Here is a 22,405-nt window from a genome sequence, read left to right on the forward strand (position 1 = left end):
TCAGTTTCTTGCCAGGACCCTAACTGCTCTCTGCACAGAGTAATGAGAAGCCTTTCGGTATCTGTGAATACTGATATAAAGCCAGCAACTGATAAAGGAAGTCCCTTGCCATCTGGGAATAGATCCTGGCCAGGGCCAGATCAGGTGCTGCAAATCTCAAGGCTGCCTCTGCACCCTCTGCCGCTCAGGCGCGGTTTGGAGCGGCCGCCTGCCCCAGACCTGACATCCTGTGCATGCTTGCCGGCCGTGCTGAGCATGCAAGACCTCTGGGTGCTCTGGACCAAGTCGGTCGTGAGATAATGTCTCTCTCCAGGACAAAGAGCAGTCCTGCTTCTCTCTGGCTATAAAGAAAGCACGGCTTCCCCAGCTCAGGGGTCTTCAGCTGGACACACACCCGCTGAGTCTGCAGCATCCACCTGACCGTCTATGTTGCCTGTGAGTTTTGGGGAACAAAAGGAACCAACACAAACACAATGCTTGTGCTGCCTGCTGTGCTGAGCCTGCCCCAGGAGTCTCAGGTCTTCTTCAGCAGCCATGAAATAGGAATCGGCTCATTTAAGAGCTCCTAGGTAGGGTAAAATCTCCAGCCCTGACATCCTCATTTGCTGCACCATAGCCCCCCTGGCTTCTTCCTTTCCATTCCTCAGGCACACAGCTGAGTCCTGGCCTCAGGATTTTGCACCCTCTATTCCCTTTGTGCGGAGTGCTCAGGCCCAGGGTCTTCACGTGGCCGGTTCCAACTTTTCCAAAGCCTCGGATCACTTATCATCGTCTCAAAGAGATCTTCCCTCACCAGCCAATCGAAAGACACTCTGTCTCCTCACCCACTTTATTTTCTTCTTACCGTTTTTTTACCATCTCACATTATCTCTCAGGTGTTTCTTTACTGCCTGTCATTCCCCCACTGAGAGGGCAGCTCCGGGAGAAGCAGGGTCTTCTGGGTCTGTTCTCTCTCCCCAGAACTTTGACTAGTTCCTCTCTCAATGGATGTTTAGTGAGTGAATGAATAACTAAAGGAGGGACTGAGTTTTCACAAGGTTACCCTTTACTGTGTGATATTAGACACTCTGACTTTCAGGTGCCTCATCCTTAAACCTGGGGTAAGGAAACAATCCTGTTAATATTATATCATATTATATACAGTTACATGGATCACGTAACAATAACACATCATCTTAATGTGTTACATATAACAATCAAATGAGATAATGTAACAATATTCTAGAAACCATAAAGTAGAATATCATTCCTGTAAAATGCAAGGTTTGGTTTTCACATAAATGCACATATTTGGGGTCAACCTTAATATTTTCTGCTGTGTAATATTGTTTAGAGAGATCACACAATAGTCGCTAGATGCATGTTCCCCTCAAAGAAGAGGTGCCAGAAAAGTGAAAGGGTGACAGGCGTTCTCAGCACAGCTAGTTCTGAGTAATAAGACGTCGGTGTCTTCTAACCAAAACGTGCTGCTAGGGGCCCTTCTAGCTCTAAGGCACCACAATTACCGAGACATCCTGCAGAGATGACAACCCTCCCGTGATCGCCAGGGCTTCACCCTTACTAACGAGGCGGATTCTACCGGCCCTGCAGGAAAGCCAGGCTTATTGCTGGGCGCTCATCTGCGGTTTGGGATATTCACACTCTCCTCAGCATGACGTCCAGTTTGTACTGAATTTTGCAGAGCCTCTTGCACTGTGGGTGATTTGCATCCTTAAGCTACAAAACAAGTCTTGTACAATGTCACAAGGTGGGAAGGGACAGGAAGTTCCCTGCTTTCAATATTTTTATGTATCCCCCACCAACTGAAGGTGCACTGGTGGTCTTTAGAGAAGAAATAATGGCGCCTCATTTCCTCAGCATCCTTCCAGCTTCCTCTTAACCTTTCCCCAACCGTCCACTTGCCCACTGCTGCTCTCTTCTTGTTTCCAGTGGTCCTATCCAGGGATGGGGCAACGTGAAAATTTGAACATCGAGATCGTTCCATAGGAAAGAGCCTTATGCAATGCTGAGAAATAATTAGAAAAATCTCAAAATGTCTGACTTCATGTGGCTTCGTGAATACGTTTTATGGTCAGACTGGAGAAACCTCTAGGAAAATTCAAAGTAAATTATGTCTAAGAGACCTTTCCTCACATGTTACATGACAAGGGTGGCGTATTTATTTAATAAATACTGCCAGAGCACACACCATGTGTCAAGCAATGTCCAGTAGGATAGACACTACTGAAAACATCACTAAATTACTACACATTACACTCTTTAATCCTCACAAAATCCTTTGAGGTAAGCCCTATTATCAACCCCATTCTACAGATGAGACACAGAGAAGTTAAGTAACCTGCCCGTAGTCACACAGATGACAAAGCAGCAGACCTGGCTTTGGGAGCCATCTCTCAGCCATTGTACCATGCTGCAACTTAGATTAATCCCATAGTCTCATGCAGTGCTGACACTCATGCTTCAGCTCCCTCAGTGCCTTGGTTTCCAACACATTCTTTTTTTTTTCCTGCTGAGGAAGATTTGCCCTGAGCTAACATCTGTTACCAATCTTCCTCTTTTTGTATATGAGCCGCTGCAACAGCATGGCCACTGGCAGACTGACACATGGGTGGTGTAGGTCTGCACCCGGGAAATGAACCTGGCCACCAAAGCATAGCACGTCGGACTTAACCACCAGGCCACCAGGGTGGGCCCTCCAACACATTCTAACACATGTAATATTCTTAAGACAGATTGATTATTTAGCCAGATTCTCTCCCCTTTCTATCTTATAAGCAGACTTTTCCATAAGTGTGGTCTCTCCCCTTTCTGTCTCATAAGCAGACTTTTCCGTAGGTACAGGGTACAGGAAACAGCTTCTATGATCATTTGGCATACAGAGATATTGAAGATATCTGCTTCCAGGGCCCAGAGAAGTCTGTCTGCCATTTATTTGACTGGAGGAGAACTTCATATGGATACCTGAAAGAAAACGTTCCTAGGGACCTAGGCATGTGAGACCTGGAATCCAGACGTACGTTCTGCTGTGACAGCTCTGTGTATACATGGGAGCTTCAAGGACCCTGTGCCACGCCAATTTCCCTGGTGCCCACTTTCCCCACCCCCCGCTAGCATCCAGACCGGCCCAGGCCCAGCCCTGAGGCTTCTCTGACCCGGACACACAGCTCTGGGAAGCTCTGCATCACCTGAGCACAGCTGTGAGTGGCCTGAGGGTCCAACAAGAGGCCCCAGTGTCACTCATGTGAAGCAGCCCACCTCCGCAAGCTGCATCCATCCAGGCCTTCTCACTCCCATCTCAGCACTCAGATCAGCCAGATCCAGTCCCAAACATTCGACAACAAGACGCGTTCAATGATAACATGAGCAGGGAGGAATAGGCAGAACACAGAGAATTTTTCGGGGAGTGAAACGACTCTGTATAACAGTGTGAGGGTAGATATATGACATTGTGCTCTTGTCCAGACCCATACAATGTACACCACCAAGCGTGAGTCCCACATAAACGACGGACTCTGGGTGACAGTGGTGTGCCAAGGTGGGTCCCTCGACTAATGCTCCACTCTGGCGCAGGATGTCGGTAGTGGGGAGGCTGCCGGTGTGTTGGGGCAGGTATATGGGAACTCGTGCTTTCTGTTCAATTTTGCTGCAAACCTAAAACTTCTCTAAAAAAATAAAATCTATTTTAAAAAATAACGAGTTTCTACTTGAGTCTCTTGAAAAGGAGACAACAAGGAAATCCCACCGTGAGTCCCACACAGCCTCTCTTTTCTGTCTCCCCTGAGACTTCAGCCCTGTGGTTCCCCTGCCCGCCGCTGGGTCTCCTTCTCATTCTCCACCCTGCTCCGTTTGTTTCTCTTTCTACTTCCAAGTCCACACACGCACACACACACATATCACACACACGTATGCACACATGCCACACATGTGTACCCACACACCGCACGCACACGCACAGATCATTTTCCATGTCAATTCAGCTTCTCTCTCGGCAGTTTTCCTCACACTCCTTATTCCCATCCTCAACCAAGAACACACAAAGAATGTGAAACCCTCCTTACAATGGCGAGTAGGTGGAAATGCTGTTCATACAATAAGGTGATGCGATAAGCGCAAATTTGAAATTGCACAAAGTACAAAATTTTGTGATTTTGAAACAGCACAATTTTAGCAATATTAAAAGCTTTACTTGGTGCACACATTCTGAAACAATTCTGTGCATCCCCACAAATAAACATCCATAAAGATTACCTAACTTCAGGCTGACAGGATGCACAAAGTGTAAACTGAACTGAGCCATTGGTGGCCTCGTCACCACATCAGCCTGTGGACAGCGACACCTGCCCTCCTTTGCAGGTGAAATCTGGCAAGTTAGAATTCCTAACGGCTTCAGGATGTATTTATGGATTAAATGAGAAGGATTGTTGTTATCCTTTAATAATTTCGTTCCTGCTATACGATTTAAGTATCATAAATATGTAGATAATCACAACATACTAAATGGTGGCTTTGATATGGAATTCACTATATCATTTTCTGCCTAAAGTGTTAAGTATCTTCCAAAGAAAGATCATGTATCTGTGTACAAAACAGTGCTATTTCAGTGTATGTGGCCCTGAACTTAAGCGTTGACTTGACGGTTAATGACGCGTCTGCTAAGTGTGCAGATTGGAAAGAAAGTACTTTCCACTGTTCAATAATACGTCCTATTTAATTGCTCCATTACTGAAGAAAAATCCCTAAAGAATCTTCACTTCCAGCAATGGTTTCCGACTTTCTTTTGGTGTCTAGACAATAATGATTTACTGAAATGTGTGGGGAGCAACGTAAGAAAAGGCTTTAAAAATATTTAATATTTGTAGTTACTGGAGGAGGGGGAGGGAAGAGAAAGCAAAGCAATGTTGAGAGTTGCTACTAAGTTTTCAGATCAAACCAATTTTGCTATAAATAGGATCTACTGATCCAGAACTCCAATGTAAAGTGGTTATATTCAATCAAGATCACAGTGCCAGGGGCAAAGGGGAGAAGTTTGTCAAGTCAAAATTATTTTCTATAAAAATTTCTGAGAAAAGTGCCAAATAATCTTGAAGAAACAAAAAGTACTTGAAACTCAGATTCTTTTCCACACCGGGCACCATGGTTTCCACGCGGATTCGTGAACGATCTTATCAATTTCAGTTCTCAGGGAGTCCTGGGAAGCCGGGCGCAGAAGCCCTGGATCCCGTTCTTTCAGCATCTGCATCCTCGCAGGTTGTAACCTCCCAGCAGCCAGGCAGCCTCCCCTTGAACCCCTCTTGAGATGGCGGTGCTCCACTTGAGACAGCTTGCTGAGAACCGACTTTACCCACTGGTACGCATTCAACCCCGCCGGACAATGGAAAAACTGCATTTGCAATGTTTGCGCAATCTAACTTTTAAAACCTCCAGATAAGTACTGCCCCCATTGTATTGTGATGAATTAAAAGGACACTTCCAAACTAAGGGACTTCTCAGTGAATTGACAATGTTCATGGAGTTCTGTTCAACCTGAGGCGGGTATATTTAACACGTGGCTCATTTTCTGGGCTTGGCAAGCAAGATCCGACGCACACAGCAGAGGGCCTGCGTCTCGCTATGCGTGTTCTCAGCAGAGGCGGACCTCTGAGGAGATGGACAGAAGTGTAAAACACAGGAATGAATTATGTTGACTACAGGATATATTCTGGAAGTTTGGATTCTTAACAAAACCAAACATCAATCCTACATAAAAGATTGCATTGTTATTTGGTTCATATATTTGCATGCAGAAAAATTCTTTTTTTTTTTTAAGTTGGTACCTAAGCTAACATCTGTTGCCGATCTTCTGTTTTTTATTTTTCTTCTTCTCCCCGAAGCGCCCCCAGTATGTAGTTGTACATTCTAGTTGTGGGTCCTTCTGGTTGTGCTATGTGGGACGCCGCCTCACATGGCCTGACGAGTGGTGCCATGTCTGTGCCCAGGATCCGAACAAGGTGAAACCCTGGGCCACCGAAGCGGAGCGCATGAACTTAACCACTCGGCCACGGGGCCAGCCTGAAAAATTCTTAACACCAAGTTCTTACACTGCCATAAGAATAGCATATACCCCGCCACAAATTATCACAGAACCAAAGGGGTGGTAAAGAGTTCCTCTATGTCATTTTGTGTTTCCATACATTATTACATTTACCACTTTCCAGACAAAGAAAAGCCTTTTTCCAGTCATCTCCAAGTCTTCAAAAGGAAGAATCTATAACCCCACTAGCTCACCGGCCCACTGCAAAATCAGGAAGAAGGTAAGCTTTCACGTTTTTCCATTTCCCCATTTGAGATCAGCTTTTCTCATTTGGAAATCAGAGAGAAGAGCAGGTAAAGAAGAAGGCTGGTTGACTGTAACGGCAGGGTAGTTAGCGTGGTAGGAGAAGGCAGAGAAGGCAGGCCCTCGGGGGACCACAGGTGTGCCAGGGAGCCCTGGGGCTCATTCTGATGTGGAGAGTGAGAATTCTACTTTTATTATATTTGCTGAGGCTCCAGGATTCCTTATCTGCTTAGCACACACTTGGCTCCTGAGACAGGGGGTAAGAAGGAGAAGAGTTTGCTCCTCCAGAAAGAGAAGGTCTGAATAGTCGTGCATGGTGGGCACTCTCACCACGGCCAGGAGGCTCGGAAGTGTTCTCCAGGCTCTCTCACACATCCCCAAACCCTTTGAGCAATCCACCGAGGTCCCGCAGTCCAGGGCCACTGCTCTGTGGCAGTATGAGTGCAGTTCCCCTCCCTGACTTTCAAGACTCCACAGAGTTCCCACTATTCTTCTGGTTTCCATTTGTATATATGTGAGTGCTCACGGGCCCTGCTCTGCTGAGTATCTTCCACTTGCTTCTATCGATTCACTTTTCACCCCTTCCCACCTGTGTCCCGGGAAGCTGACCTTGAAGCATCTTCTGGTTGAATTTAGCCAGGCAGGGGCTCCAGAAGGTGGGAGGAGAAGGAGACGTGGGTATTGACACCCGCTTCCTGCTTGCCGGCTTGCAGCGGGGTTGGCTTCCATCAACCCCTCTGCTGAAGGCTTCCCTTTCTTTCAGACAGTCACGTGCTGTTGTGGGGACCACTCCAGCCCCTTGCTTCTTCAGGCCTAGGGTGTAATGGCTCCCCACGGTCGCTAGCCCAGGGCACTGTGTCATCTCTGTTCCTTCACCTAAGCCTCCGCTACACCTGTGTACGTGTCCTCTTTATTAAACTCTTCTCAACTACCCAGTTTGACCGAGTCATCTATTTCCTGCCAGGAGCCTGAGTCCCCCTCTTAATCCTTTCACCACCCATCCAAATCCTAGCTATCCTCTAAATCTCCACTTGCATTTTAGCTCAACTGTCACCTTTACACTTGTGCATTCTACACTGATATCTTCCATCTGATGTACTTTAGACTTGTAACCTACAGCTCACACTCTGTCCTCTTGTTCAGCCTCTTTTCCGTCTCCTCAGCATTGTCAGTACAATCGATAACACACTTCACTTCAGTCTTGTGTGGGCTGAGTATCAGGCACTCAATAAGGGTCTTTCTTACACTGTAGAGATTACCCTCCCCCACCTTGAGCAGGTGTGAGTGCATATTCACCCGAAATCTTAAGAGCATGTCACAGGATCACAGATAGAGTAAGAAGGAATCAAGGGGATAATGTGGCCCAGTATCTCCCTCGTGGTGATGAGAAAACTGGGGCTTAGAGAGATGCTCGCAGCTCGACATGTCACAGTCAGTAGGTGGCAAAGCTGGGGCCCAAAGCCAGATTTTTTACAACATGCTGTGTTGCTTCCGATACTAGTTTTTTGTATCTCTGTGTCTCATTAGCAAAAAATTCACCTCTTCATACCTGGATCCTTAGTACATTCCCTCCCTTTCGGAAACAGCATATATTTGTTCCTCCTAGAGAAACGCAATTTTACTGAGCGCCCCAGAGCTGTTACCTATTCAGACATCATTCCTGTGCCTACCACTTTAAAAATTCCCCACCCAGACAGAGCCTGGATTCTATCCTTCTCTGCATATCTGGGAGGGAAGACTAGAGCCCTGTGGCTCTTTGCTTCAATATTCCCAGATAAATTCAGGCTAACACAAAGAGTAGTCTAGCTATTGTCTGCAGCTTCACTCACTGCTACATGCTGAATAGAAAAGGGATCAACTACCCTCACTTGAGATATTCATAATTACACACTCGGTCCTACAAGGAGCACCCGGCTGTTGGCAGAGGCACACGTAGGGAAAACCACACGCCCAGGGCCGTGAGCTCTTACTCTGCCAGGAAATCCAGCCCCTTTCAAGGTGGAACAGGGAGATCTGAATATTCAGACAAGAGGCAAGCTCACAGTGCTTGTGCACAGTGAAGGAGCTGACTTCCACTCAATCCTCTGACTACCAGGTGTTAGAGATCCTAGACAGGACATAGTGAATTGATTCCCTGCTCTGATGGAGAATGAGAGGCAGGTGCATTAGTCACCTGCCATTTAACCAGACACAAATGTCAAGATTACCACTTTATTATGCCACTCACTTCCATCCCACAGTCAACGTCAGGACAACAGACACGATGAGGACGGTGGAGGGCCATGGCCCACAACACGACCTGGAGCACGGCAGCATGGGTTTCAGACAATGAGGGTTCCACCCCTTCCCATATTATACACATCATTTAGTGCAACGCTTTTATTACATTAAAGGAGACTCCACATAAAAATGTCAGCAGCATCCAATTGACTCATGGAATTGAGAACTGTGCATTAGCTGACGATTTAAATTAATTTTGCTTCTTGAACCATGAAAAATAGTTCTTTGAACAAGAATTCATGATAAATACACATGTGTAAAAGGCCTTTAATCATAATTATTTTAAATACATAAAACACGGTTTAAGACTCTCAGCCTCATTAATTTCTTACGGTATAAAAGAACAAAAACGGTAAATGAGAAAAGTATAAGTCATAATTTAAATGTATCATGCATGGTCATTTAGCTCATTAAATGAAAAGATTCTTTGCAAACTCTGGGCTATGGAATATTTCTGCATTACCCAAGGACAGGGAGCAATGTTATAATTTTCATGTAGAGAATCAAGTTTTATGCCATTTAGATCTTAAAAGAATGCCACCTACAATTAAAACAGCAGAATTAGATAACGAAATCATCTTGTAACACCTTGGACCTCCTCTTCCAGAGAACTTAACTCTTGCTTTCCCTGCAGAGTCCCTGAGAACAAAGGTCACATTCTCAAGGTGTGGCACATAGTTAGGGCTTAGTAAGTGTCAATGAGTAAATGGCCACAGGTCTCTTTGGGAAAAATACAGAGGAGCCATTGCCATACTGGCCATGGTGTTGTGGGTCCTTCCAGCCCCTCTTTCCAGGTCTGAGAACTGGCTCATGTCCAGATACTGGTAAGGGATTGTGACCTTTGGGGGACATGTCTGCCCTAGCCTTCTTGATTTCTTTTCATTATAATAGACTGAGAGATTCCCTTGCTGTGTTCTAGTAACCATCTCCATCCCCCTGACTACTCCTACAACCTTGTAACCTGCAAGGTGGGCCGGCAGGCTGGAGCCCCACAGAAAAGTTGATGCTGCAGTTCAAGTCTGAAGGCGGTCTGCTGGCGGAATTCCCCCTTCTTGAAGGGAGGTCAGTCTTTTTCTACAAAGGCCTTCAATCAATTCGATTGAGGCCCACCCACACAGTGGAGAGTAATCCACTTTACTCAAACTTTACTGATTTAAATGTTAATTTCATTTAAAAAAGACTTTCCCAGAAACATCTAGAAAGATGTTTGACAAAATATCTGGATACTGTGGCCTAGCCAAGTTGAGACAAAAATTAACCATCACACTTACGTGATGAAGCTTTCTGGGGAGAGCAGGGCAGCTCCAAAGCACATGCAAAAATGGCCTGAGAGAGTTTGGAAAAGGGACCGGCTTGCGGTTTTTAGCGGGGGGGACGGCCAGAGTGAGGCTTCCCACACAGGCAGGGCTGTGCGTGGTTTGAACTCTTGTCAGTACCAGAGGAAGAAGCATCCAGACTTCCTTATCCTGGATGTCTAGATGTGGGGCACAAGGGGAAGAAGGAAGGGAGAAACTTAAAAGATGCTGGCAATTACCCATCAAAAATGGAGTCAGACTGTTACAAAAGGGAATGCAGATTTTACTCAGTTTAGTGGATAAGAAAAGATAATGATAGAGGTAGTGAACAAAGAGGAAGAAATATTAACCAAAGAAAGTTTAAATCCTACTTGAGTGAAACTGCAGACACCTGCCACTTAAACAGGATGTCCATTTGAAGCCACCATGATAAACAATGGAGAGTAACCCAGGACATCACAGCAGCAACTGGAACGTGGCCAGCCGGTCCATTTCCAGGTCTAGAGGGGAGCCGGGCCTTATCTCTCTAACACATCAAATGATTCTTATTCCTTCCATATTGAGAGCACATTTGAGGGACCAACCACATAAAAGCGAGTGTGTTTCTAGGTGGGGAGAAATAAAAAACTGGAAACACAGTAGAAATGCAGAAAAATAGAGACACCCTCCACCCAGTGGGGTTACTCAGAAAGCTCCCATGTAGGCTCTAACTTTGCAGAGAACCTTTTTGTACGACACATTACTTAAGGTAAAACGCCAGTGTCGAAATCCAGTGCCCTCCATTCCGAGTGTCGGAGGGCACCTGAGAGCACTTCAGGTCCCTTTAAGTCATAACGAGAGTTTAATTCCTCCTTCCAGGGAGCCAGCAGGCTGAAGAACTCAATAAGCCTATAAATTAAGTCATGAGTCTTATTTTTCCAGCAAAGCAAGTTCAGAATGTACCATATAATTCTCCAGGCTTGACATACCTCCACTAAAAGAGATGCCCACTGGGTGTGGGATTACAAAAAGAAATTACAGATTTTCTAATAAATGCTTCAAACTGCCAAGAAAATCTGGTTCTCAGGATATTTTTTTCCTTTGTGGCTGAAAGTAAACATGTTCGTTGCTTTATAGTTTCCTGAAATGATGACATTCTAGTGTAATTGCAAATTCTTGTGACAGGCAAACAATTTCTACTGACTGCGATGATCTCTGAGGCGTGTGCAGAATGGCTCAGGGAAGAGTTTATCGGTGGACATAACAGTGGAGTATCAAGTGATCATCACCAGGACATTTTTGCTAAGAAGGATCACTTGCTCATGTACTTTTTCATCAGATTCCAACTGAAATCTTTGCTTTGTCTTAAAAGGTATCTCTCCAAGTTCATGAATGCAAAGATTGACAGTAAAACAAAGACTTAACATAGCCCTGCTTTCCTCATTATTTAAGGGAAGAGAAAGCCAATGGAAATATCCACTGCTATATTCAAATCGTAGTTACACAGCAAACGAATTTTTTTGAGTGTAACTTGGCTAAATCATCTGAGCAAAAGACTTTGTTAATGTTCACTCAAGTAAAATTTCAAGACTAGAAATATAAAGTTGGAGTGAAACATATTCTAGAAGTTATTTGGTATGCCAAGGATTCTAAACTTCCCAAATTTACTGAATAATTATATAAGTGCTCTTGCCAATTATCTAGGCCTGGCATAATCATTGCATACAGAAGACCCATCCATCGCCACATCCACACTCATAATTCCAATCTCTGTGTCTCTCTTGGACCAAACAGATGCTGGGACCTTTGGGCTCTGCTACATGTTAGCAGAACAACTGCTTGGTCATGTTGGCTGGTCCTGCAGCACCTTCAGAATACAATTCCTCTCCTCCCTCAGCAGGCCCAGCAGCTCCCTGGCCATGTTATATTCTAAATCACCTGAGTTACTGGTCTGGTAGCCTGCGGGCAGGCAGGGTGTATTCTGAATGAGACGCATATTGTGCGCAAAAAAGAAGGTGTTGCATCATGTTCAAGCAGGGAGGGAATGCCAGCCTTTGACAGGGCAGAGTGGACCACTTCTGCTGGCCTAAAGAGTTCAAGTGAATCTGGGGATTCAAGATTTTTGAGTGCACCATGACACGCGTTCCCATTCCAAGTTTCAGGGTCCCACTCTTTCCCATCCGGAGCCCCAACCTCAGTGTAGCCAACCTCTCGGGTTTGGGAATTAAATCTGTGTTGACGCTCCATTGCCCTTATAATTAAGTTCAGGATCTGATCCTTAGTCTTTTCTGCCTTTCAATTACAGGAGATGAGAGAGTTATTATACGCTACCAAGTAGGCCCACTTGGTGAGTAATTACCCTCAATCTTGTCTTGCTCCAATGTATCAATGGCTTCCAGCAACAGCAATCTGATTCCAAAATCCTTATAATCACTATTCTCAAATGCCTGAGATACACCTCCACCAGAGCATTCCTGTCTACACACATCCCTTCCCTGCTCAGCACCAGGTAAAGTTTATGAGTTGTGCCAACACTGTATGCCAGGGGCTATTGGTACTCCATCTAACTCCGGTGGTGGAGGTCTTCGCTGCCAACCAGTAGTGTGTGATTCAGCTCCAAGATCCCGGGTGTAGATTGTGTTCCTTGGGAAACAAACTCTGGGACTCTGGGATTTGCGTCCTAGGGGTTTACTGAAGAGTCCTCTCAGAAACAACACCTCTCAGAGGTAAAGGAAGCAGGATCAGGCAGGGGGAGTTTAAATGCAATGCAGTTGCAACGGAGGCCTCAGCCAACCCACTGCGGCTGTCAGAGCTGGGAAGCTCCCTCAGAGTTGCCTGACTGAGGCAAGGAGGCCAGGGCCATGTACCATGCATCAATCCGTCATTGTGTAGCCTCTCTCCAGGGAGGAAGCGTGACGCGGGCAAGGCATCTCCCTCTGTCTGGGAGCAACTCCTGGGGAGAAACTTATCTGCGAGCTGTCAGCGACCAACTGTCCCAGCAGCTGGCAATTGAGGGTTTCTGAAAAGGGGGATCTTAGTGGTTCACCACAGCATCCACTATGCCAGCAAAGAAGGATTTCAAGCTGGAGCATAGTCGGAACACACAGAAAACATGCCCAGTTAACGGGAACTGCTGGAGAAGTTTGATATTCATTTGAGCAAAAATAATAAGAGAATTAAGAGTACTTAATAAAATAATTGAGTACTTAATAAAATAATTAAGAGTACTTACAGCCATTCATCTGAAGCTAAAAATCAGGATTTCCCAACTGTGTGATGAAGTGGCAAGGTTCGTCGCTCATCACTGTTTGTTGTTTCCTCTTCCCTGACTTGAGCTATCTGTTCTCCTCCACTCACTGTTCGGTTAGAGCCAATCCTTGAGTATTTCCGCAGATCTCAAATGTAAGAAGTCTGAATTAGTATATATCATCAGATACTTTTCTTTCTATTAGGGTCTCTGAAACCCTATAGATTCTTAAGATGTAGTGCTTTTCACTTGCAACCTGCGGATATTATTTCAAAGTATATATTTTTAAAGTTTTAACTATTATTGGCAAAAATAGCAATTCACATGATGGGATTTAATGCTGCTTAGTCACCAACAGAACAATGATGGATCCTAAACCATTTTGTGTTACACGCTTGATTGTGAGGTTGTGCAGTGACCACAGGCGTGAACACTGTCTCAGTTCTTGTCTGGGACGCCAACAGGCTGCCTCCGGCTTTGCTTTTAGTCTGTAGTGGGGGCTCCAGAACTTTAAAGAGGGTGTCATTTAGCCCATATCCCAGTTGCCAGATTAGCTGATTAAAGTTTACAATTTTTTTGGCTCTTAAGGTATTTCCATATATTCCTACCTAGCCCTAAAGACGTTTGAACTTGATGGAATCCCACTTCCTTTCATATTTTTCTTACTTGGCAGTGACACCATTACTCTAGATACTAAAATGATGCCTAACTGGATTTTGAGTATCACAAGGCCATCTGTGTCCACAGTCACATTTCTGAAATGATCCTTCCTATGATACCTATTTAATATATATTTGCCATATTTTATCAATTTTAAGGTACATATTTTTTCACACTTTAAGGTCTCTGAAATGAGGGTATGTCTTCAACTTGCTGGCAGCCAGGCAGACTTGAAACATCATCATTACTAGCACATTGTGTTAGTTTCCTAGTGTGCTGAGCAAATTGCCACAAATTTTGTGCCTTAAAACGATACAAACATTATCATACAGCTCTGGGGTTCAGAAGTCTGAAATGGTCTCACTGGGCTAAAACCAAGGTATCGGCAGGGCTGTGTTCCTTTGTGGAGGCTCAGGGAGCATCCGTTTCCTTGGTTTTCCAGTTTCCAGAGGCTGTCCTCCTTCCTTGGCTCATGGTCCTCTTCCTCCACCTGCAAAGCCCTCGAAGCAACAGCAGGTCGAGTTCTCACATTTCATCTCTCTAACTCTCTGCCTCCCTCTTCTGCATTTCAGATCCTTGAGATTAGGTTAGGCCCACACGGATAATCAAGGATCATCTCAATATTTTTAAAGTTGGCTGATTGGCAACCTTAATTCCATCTACAACCTTAATTCCTTTTTTCATGTAATCTAGTCACAGGTTCGGGGGTTAGGACACAGATATCTTTGGGGGGCCATTACTCTGCCCACCACACACATGGATATTAAAACTTGTACAACTGGTGTCAGAGGTTTGAGATAAAATCTCAGGGACAATAGTGAAGCATTCTTTCAAACTGTTGTGCATGTTGATGTCACAGAGGACGATATTTTGCGAAAAAACCATATGTGAATATCAATGACTATGATTTGAAAGTGACTCAGAAAAGTTGAACTCTGAATGTGAAGAAGTTTGGGGAATACTTCATCTAATTTATTTCACTTATCCATTCAATTTTATCTATGCAAAAAAGTAGAATATGGTTAAAAATCTATGTCTAAAGAAGTCTAAAAGCCATCTTTAAGTACAAAGTAAAAATTCTAAGTGTTAAGAAGCATTAAGTCACTGAGCCATGTAACTGGAAGAAATTTTTCTTTCTTAATGGTGAAAAAAACAATGATATGACCTAGAGTCAATGGCATCTTAGACTGAATAAAACATAGTACACATTCACAGACAGCCAATTTTAATATTTTCATGTTTAAATAAAAATATAAATTATACAAATATATATATTTTTCCTAGGGACATAATTTCTTTTGCATCTCTGTGGTGATACTGCCATTACCACGAAGTGCGAAATTGGAATTGTAGGCATTTTTTTACAATTTTTATTCTATGCAAGGGATTGGATTTCCACATTAAAGAAACACATGAAAAGGTAACGTGACCCAAGCTTGCAGATGAGGCTCGTAAACGGAAGGGCTAAGGTGCCAGAACAAGAACAAAGACAACATCTGGAAGAAGAGACACACTTATTCTTCTCTCACATGACAGGCTGACATCAGAGGTCCTGGCAGGGACGTAGCATTTTCCATGTATTTATTCAGGGACCAGGGTCTTTCCCTCCCCGAGGACATGTCTGTCTCAGCATGAGCCAGGGGCTGGTATGCCTGTATCCAGCTGGAGGGAAGGGAAAGAGAGGAATGGGAATGGGATTTTTTTTTAAGTAGAAATTGTAGTGGGGCATACTCTAGGATCACAATGTAGTAAAACTATAAACAAATAATAAAATGGTGACCAAAATCATGGTCTCAATCTAAAACTACTCTCTTAAGTAAACCTTAAATAAACCCTAAAGATGAAGTAAAAAGAGAATTTAGGAACGGTTTAGATAATAAAGCCTATGAGATACAGCAAGATCTTTGCAGAGGAAAATTTATGGCCTTAAATTATTTGTTTTTCCAGAAAAAAGCTTAAAAATGAAAGAATTAAGGTCTCTCTCCCAAAAAATTAGGAAAAGAACCACAAAATAAACCTAAAGAAACTAGGAAGCAAGAATCAATAATGACAAGAGGTAAAGTTAACAAAATAGAACAAGAAGTGGAAAGGAGAAATAAATCATAAAAAGTTCATCTTTGAAAAGACCTAAAAAGTGATTTTTTTCAAAAAGACTTAAAAACCTGATTAAAGATAAATGAGAAACAACCAAAAAGTAAGTGAAAAAGGATGCATAATAACAACAGATACAAAAGAGATTAAAAATCATGATAATATATATGTAACATCATAGAAAACAAAGTTGAAAGTCTAAAGGAAACAGATGATTTCCTAACTTATTATAAATCACCAAAATCAACCTGACGCAAAAATTTAAATATGGTAATTAAAGAAGAGAGCTATCATTTTGAAAAAGTCACCAGTGCAGTATGATTTTATCCAATCTTTAACCAATTACAGTTGCAAACATCCTTAAATTATTCCAGACTATAAAAAAGATGGAAAACTCTTGGATTTATTTCATAAAGAAGCATAACCTTAATATCAAAACCTATGAAAGGGGGCTGGCCCCATGGCCGAGTAGTTAAGTTCATGCACTCCACTTCTTCGGCCCAGGGTTTTGCTGGTTCGGATCCTGGAATGTGGACATGGCACCACTCATCAAGCCACGCTGAGGTGGCGTCCCACATGCCACAACTAGAAGGACCCACAACTAAAAATGCACAACTATGTACTGGGGGGCTTTGGGGAGAAAAAGGAAAAATAAAATCTAAAAAATACCCAAAACCTATGAAAGATGATAATACAAGAAAAGAAAAAAAAACTATAGAGCAATTTCACTATAAACACAGGTAAAGTTCTAAACAAAACATTAGCAAAAGTAGAGTCAATTTGCCAAGTAGTATGTACAACACAACCAATGGTGGTTTATTCAAGGAACGCAAAGTGGCTTAATGGTAGGAAGTCTATCAACATAGTCACTTACATCCACACATGAAAGAAGAAAAGTCATTGAAAATACTAATAAATGCCAAAATGTTATTTGATATGATCCAGCAGTCATCTCCAATTATAAAAACTCTAAGAAGAACAGCAATAGAAGAAAAGAACTTAAAACACAGAGCACTTACTAAAAATCAAGCATTTTACCTAAAAGGTAAAACATTACAATCATCTTACTTAAAATTAGGAACTAAGCAGATATGCTCAGTATCTTCATTATGATTTAATACTGTCTTGGTGATTTTTGAAGAAAATGAAAGAAAAAGCTGGCAGAAAAGTTAGAAACGAAGATAGAAAACTATATATTTCTTGTTGGTAATATGAATGCATGACCAGGAAGCTTATGAGAAATAAAAGTAAAAAAAAATGAAGAAAGAAACAACCTTTAGAACTAATGAAATTGGCAAGACAGCTAGATAAAAGATAAATATCTATATATCAAATCTTTCTCTACTTAGGACCCTAGAAATGAAAGACTATTAAATTTACAGTAGCAACAATAAAATATTTAGAATAAATTTTCCAAGAAATATACAGGACTTGTATGAAGAGGACCATAATAATATGGAAAGATATCAAAGAAAGTCTGGCTAGTGGAAGAACAGACCAGGTTCTTGGTGGGAAGGCTTAATTTCATAAAAATGTCAATTATATCAATATAATGACATTCCAATTAGAATTTCAACAGGGTTTTGTTGTGGGGAGGTGGGAAAGGATTAGATAATTTTATTTTAAAATGTATTTGGGGGCTGGCTGGTGGCACAGTGGTTACATTTGGCATGCTCTGCTTTGGTGGCCCAGGTTCATGGCTTCAGACCTGCGGCATGGACTTACACCACTTCTCAGTCATGCTGTCATGGTGACCCACATACAAAATAGAGGAAGACTGGCACAGATGTTAGCTGAAGGCTAATCTTGCTCAACAAAAAAGAGGAAGACCAGCAACAGATATTGGCTCAGGGAGAATCCTCCTCAGCAAAAAGAAAAAAATAATTTCTTTTAAGGACTATGTATAAAAAAATTTTAGACTTGTGAATGGCATAAAATACCTGAAAGGCAAGACAGAAACAATGGATATAAAAAAAACCATATCTGCATCAGAGATGATATACAAAGGGGTATATTTGTAATATGCAAAGAGATCTCACAATCTGATTTTTAAAAACGGTAAAATCTTCTCAAAAAATTAAAAATAGAAAGACCATATGATCCAGCTATTCCACTACTAGGTATTTATCCAAAGAGCATGAAATCAATAATTCAAAAGATTTATGTTCATTGCAGCATTACTCACAAAAGCCAAGACGTGGAAGCATCCCAAGCATCCATCAATGGATGAATGGATAAAGAAGATGTGATATATATACATGTACAATGGAATACTACTCAGTCATAAAAAAGACAAAATCATGCCATTTACAACAATATGGGTGGACCTTAGGGGTATTATGCTAAGCAAGATAACTCAGACAGAGAAAGACAAACACTGTATAATTCCATTCATGTGTGGAAGATAAACAAACACAAGGATAACGAGAGCCGATTGGTTGTTACCAGTGGAGAAGGGGTGGGGGGAGGGCAAAAGGGGTAAAGGGGCACATATGTATGGTGATGGATAAAAACAAGACGGTGGTGAACACGATGCAGTCTATACAGAAACTGATATATAATAATGTACACCTGAAACTTACACAACGTTAAATGCCAATATGACCTCAATAAAATAATTTTTTTAAAAAAGATAAAATCTAATAAATGGGCAAGGATATGAACAAGTAGTTCTTAAACAGATACAATTTTTCTATAAACATGTTCTTTAACCTCATCTAGATTTTCAACCAACAAATTCACTAACAGTCAGGAAAATGCAAATTAAAGTAACAATGAAATTTTAGTTTATACCTATCAGAGTAACAAAAACTAAAGAGAACAATAACACATTGCTGGTAGGCACGTGGGGAAAAGATACTTGCAAATACCTCTAGGTATAAATGTAATGTGTTACAGTTCTTTTGGAAAATAACATGGTAACTTCTATGAAAATTTAAAATATATAATATATTCTTTGACCTTGCAATCCCAACTTGGAACCCACCCCATAGAAATAAAACCACCATCAGTAAGTGAAGACATATGTATAATGGATGTTTATTGAAGCATTATTCATAGTAGAAAAAATGGAAATAAAGTAGTTACATAAATTATGGCCCATTCACAACATGGAATATTAAGCAGTTATTAAAATGAATAAATAGGAACTACTGTATATCAGTTAATTTGGAAGGATTTCTATGAAATACTGCTTTATTTTGTACATGCATATACAGATGTGAATATAATTACAAGAAAACAGAGGAAAAAAGTGAAAGAATGCATACCATTTGTTAACATAGGTCACTGGGATGGAGAAGGAAGAGGAGGAGAAAAGGCGTGTGGAACCCAGCAAAAAGAGAAAGAGGAAAAGAAGAAGTTACTTTAAGAATGTGTAATATGATCAAATTATATATTTATGTAAAGTTATAAATCTGTATGTGTGTATACATTTTTTTAAAAAAAATAGGAAAATTTAAATGTCACCAATTGGATTGTGATTGAAAAAACATGTGACTGAATTAGGACCCAGGGGAAAGGCAACATCAGCAGGCAGCACATTTCAGTCACTATGGTAACTTGCAAAGTATTTTTACAGAGCTGTGCTCACAGCTCCCACACGCACAATCAAAACAAATATGCCCAACACTAAAATTTAAAGAGAATTGGTCATTTTATGTGTTGTATTAACACATTTAATAGTGTCATTGTACATAATGTGAAATTTATGTTAAATCCATATAATATTATACAGTCAAGACCATCTATTTTGTTTACTTTGATGACTGTGGTTTCTAAAGGACTAATAGTACCAAGAAAAATTTTTGATGTTACAGTACAAGGTGATGAGAGAGACTACAAGCAATTATAAGGTGTCCCTTTCAAATACATATACACATAAATATATCGTATATACTATATACATATAATACACTCTATGTAGTATATACATATATACTGTGAACTTTTAAAAACCACATCACTTAGGTGACTTAATTTCCATAATGGCACTAAAAGAATAAATCACGTTACCCCTTTTAGAAGATAATATTATGGAGATAAAGAATGTGGAGTGGGCCCAGCCGCATGGCCGAGTGGTTAAGTTTGCACACTCTGCTTCCGGGGCCCAGGGTTTCATTGGTTTGGATCCTGGACATGGACCCAGCACCTCTCATCAAGCCATGCTGAGGCAGCATCCCACATAGCCGAACCGGAAGGACCTGCAACTAGAATATACAACTATGTACTGGGGGAGCTTTGGGGAGAAGAAGGAAAAAAAAAAAGAAGATTGGCAACAGATGTTAGCTCAGGTGCCAATGTTTAAAAAATAAATAAGTAAAAGAATGTGGAGTGATTTCCATTATGAATTTTGCCTTTTTTCTCCTCACAATTTTACGTATAATAAACAAGTCACTGTGAATTTTGTGGACAAAGAAAAACCTAACAATAATCTAGAAATGATGGAAGATGGAATTTTTGGAAAATTATAATTTTTCTGTTGTACTTGAATTGTTATCAATTTTCACAAATACTTGAAATATGAAGTCCCAAAGCAATTGTCCAACAAGGTCTCACAAAGCAGTAGGTCTTTTCGGTAAATTTAGAATTTAAAGTATATTAAAAATTACTTCTCACCAGTGGTCTCACTTCTCTCCAATTAAATCCAGTGTTCCCTTTGTCTGAAAGTCCCTGTCTCATTCTTCAAATTTTACTACCTCCTCCGAGAAGCCTTCCCAGACTCCCTCCAGCAGAGGAGTTTCTGTTTGTACCATCTACCCTCACTTACCGCTGGTGCTATAATGGATGGTTTGCATATTCTTCTCCCTGCTTGGCTGTGAGGTCCTTGAGGGCAAAAACGAAGGCCCGGTCCTTTCTGGAACGCCGGTGTTGACTGCACACACGCCTACCAATGACCCGTTTATGTATAGCTTATTTCCCATTTCTGTGCTCTTGGTCATGTTATTTCACTCTTAAATATTCTCACCCTTCTCAGTAATCTGTGTTTCCTGCAAAATTGATTATATTTCCCCCGATAATTCCTTCTCTCTACAGTCCATTTATGCCCCACATAGAGATCTATCTCCTTCTTGTGTCCACGCACTGCTTCAAATTGCTCTCTAATTACTCCATATGTGCTTACTTCATATCCAAAGCAAGATCCTAAACAGAAACCATGGGGATTATTTTTAAAATTTTCAAATATCCCAGTATCAAGCATAAGAAATCTAATCATCAACTCTGGTTAAATTAAGGAACACATCTTTCTTTCTCTCTCTCTCTCTCTCGAGTCTCATTGTACTGTCAAGTTCGTTATTAAATTTATAAATTTCCTGATTTGTATTTAATGGATGGATTAGGGAGCACACACACAAAGACAATGACCTCAAAGTGCTTCTGGAATCACACAATGGCCAGAGAAGACCCTGGGAAGGTGAGGAAATGAGGCTGCCTTTATCCCCCTGCAAGAGGACCCAAATTCCTTCCTCCTACTGGAGACAGCCCTTGGTCTGAATTGCCACCCTTGTACGTACATATGGAATTAACATCCCCAATTGCCTGCGAGGATGTCTATGCCCAAAGCTCCCTTAGCAACATAATGAGCCTCTCGGAAATGGAAATCATACGTGAGACTGAAAAAGTAATAATAAATTAGGTGAGATGGAAGGACTAATAACTCAAAGCATCATTCTTGTCTAGTCTTCAACAGAAACCCTCTGAGACTCAGTGCAAATGGCCTGGGAACAGACAGAGGAGGGGCTGTTTACTTGAGGAGCAATTGACAGAAACATAAAACATATTATGAATGTTCATCATCAATAACAGAATAACAGAATTACCAGAAACAGACTAGAGAATAGAGGGGATGAAAGTGTTTTGAAGTTTGGTGCTGGGCCTTTACATACACCTTTCGCCCTCGAGAATCTTGACCACAAAATCTTATCCATTCTTCAAAGTTAATCATGATTTGATTACAGAGACAATTAAAACTCTAAGCCAATTTTTGATATAGACATTTTCATTAAAAAAAAAAGCAGAATCCAGTATTAAAATAAATGTGTAGCGCACATGAATGAAGGGAGAGTCTAAATGGCTCTTGGGCTGCTATCCCCCCAAACATATGGCATTGACATCAAGACTCACAACCATTTGGGCCAAACCTAAAACCCGCTGTAATGGGAATCTGCTAAAGAAGTAGAGCAAATTCCTGCATTGCATTAAACTTCACCTTTTTCTTCCAGAGCTATTATTTTAACAGATACTCATTATATGTGCACTTCACTTCGTTATCATTTTTTTTTTCTCTGCGAGGTTAGTTCAAAGTGTAGAACGAAAACCTTACAGAAAGCAGTGATACAAAGGGTAAGATCTGCACGTCTAATTATTGCGGGTGAAGAGCACTTTTCCATACACTGATGTTCAAATGAGTCAGGGCCCCAGGGGATGCTGACGTGTCTTAGATGGATAGAAATACTCTAAGCTTCATCATTGAAAATACAGATGCCCTAAAAAATTTATAACTCCAGATGAACACTAATGGATATTAACCTTATTAATATT

General features: G+C 41.6%; 1 protein-coding gene across 4 annotated transcripts in view; it reads right to left on the reverse strand.

Moving 5' to 3' along the window:
- Nucleotides 1–22,405, reverse strand: part of FTCDNL1 (formiminotransferase cyclodeaminase N-terminal like) — a 96,666-nt gene that overhangs the window by 25,213 nt on the left and 49,048 nt on the right. For 3 of the 4 annotated variants that reach the window (XM_070581739.1, XM_070581741.1, XM_070581740.1), the window contains exon 6: nucleotides 13,100–13,262. In XM_070581739.1, coding sequence (XP_070437840.1) covers nucleotides 13,123–13,262 — 140 coding nt within the window. In that variant the 3' untranslated portion in view covers nucleotides 13,100–13,122. Of the gene's footprint in view, nucleotides 1–13,099; nucleotides 13,263–14,985; nucleotides 15,437–22,405 lie in introns of those variants that run through there. The other variant, XM_070581742.1, reaches the window with a different exon arrangement.

Source organism: Equus przewalskii, chromosome 17, assembly GCF_037783145.1.
Source record: "Equus przewalskii isolate Varuska chromosome 17, EquPr2, whole genome shotgun sequence".
Taxonomy (NCBI): domain Eukaryota; kingdom Metazoa; phylum Chordata; class Mammalia; order Perissodactyla; family Equidae; genus Equus; species Equus przewalskii.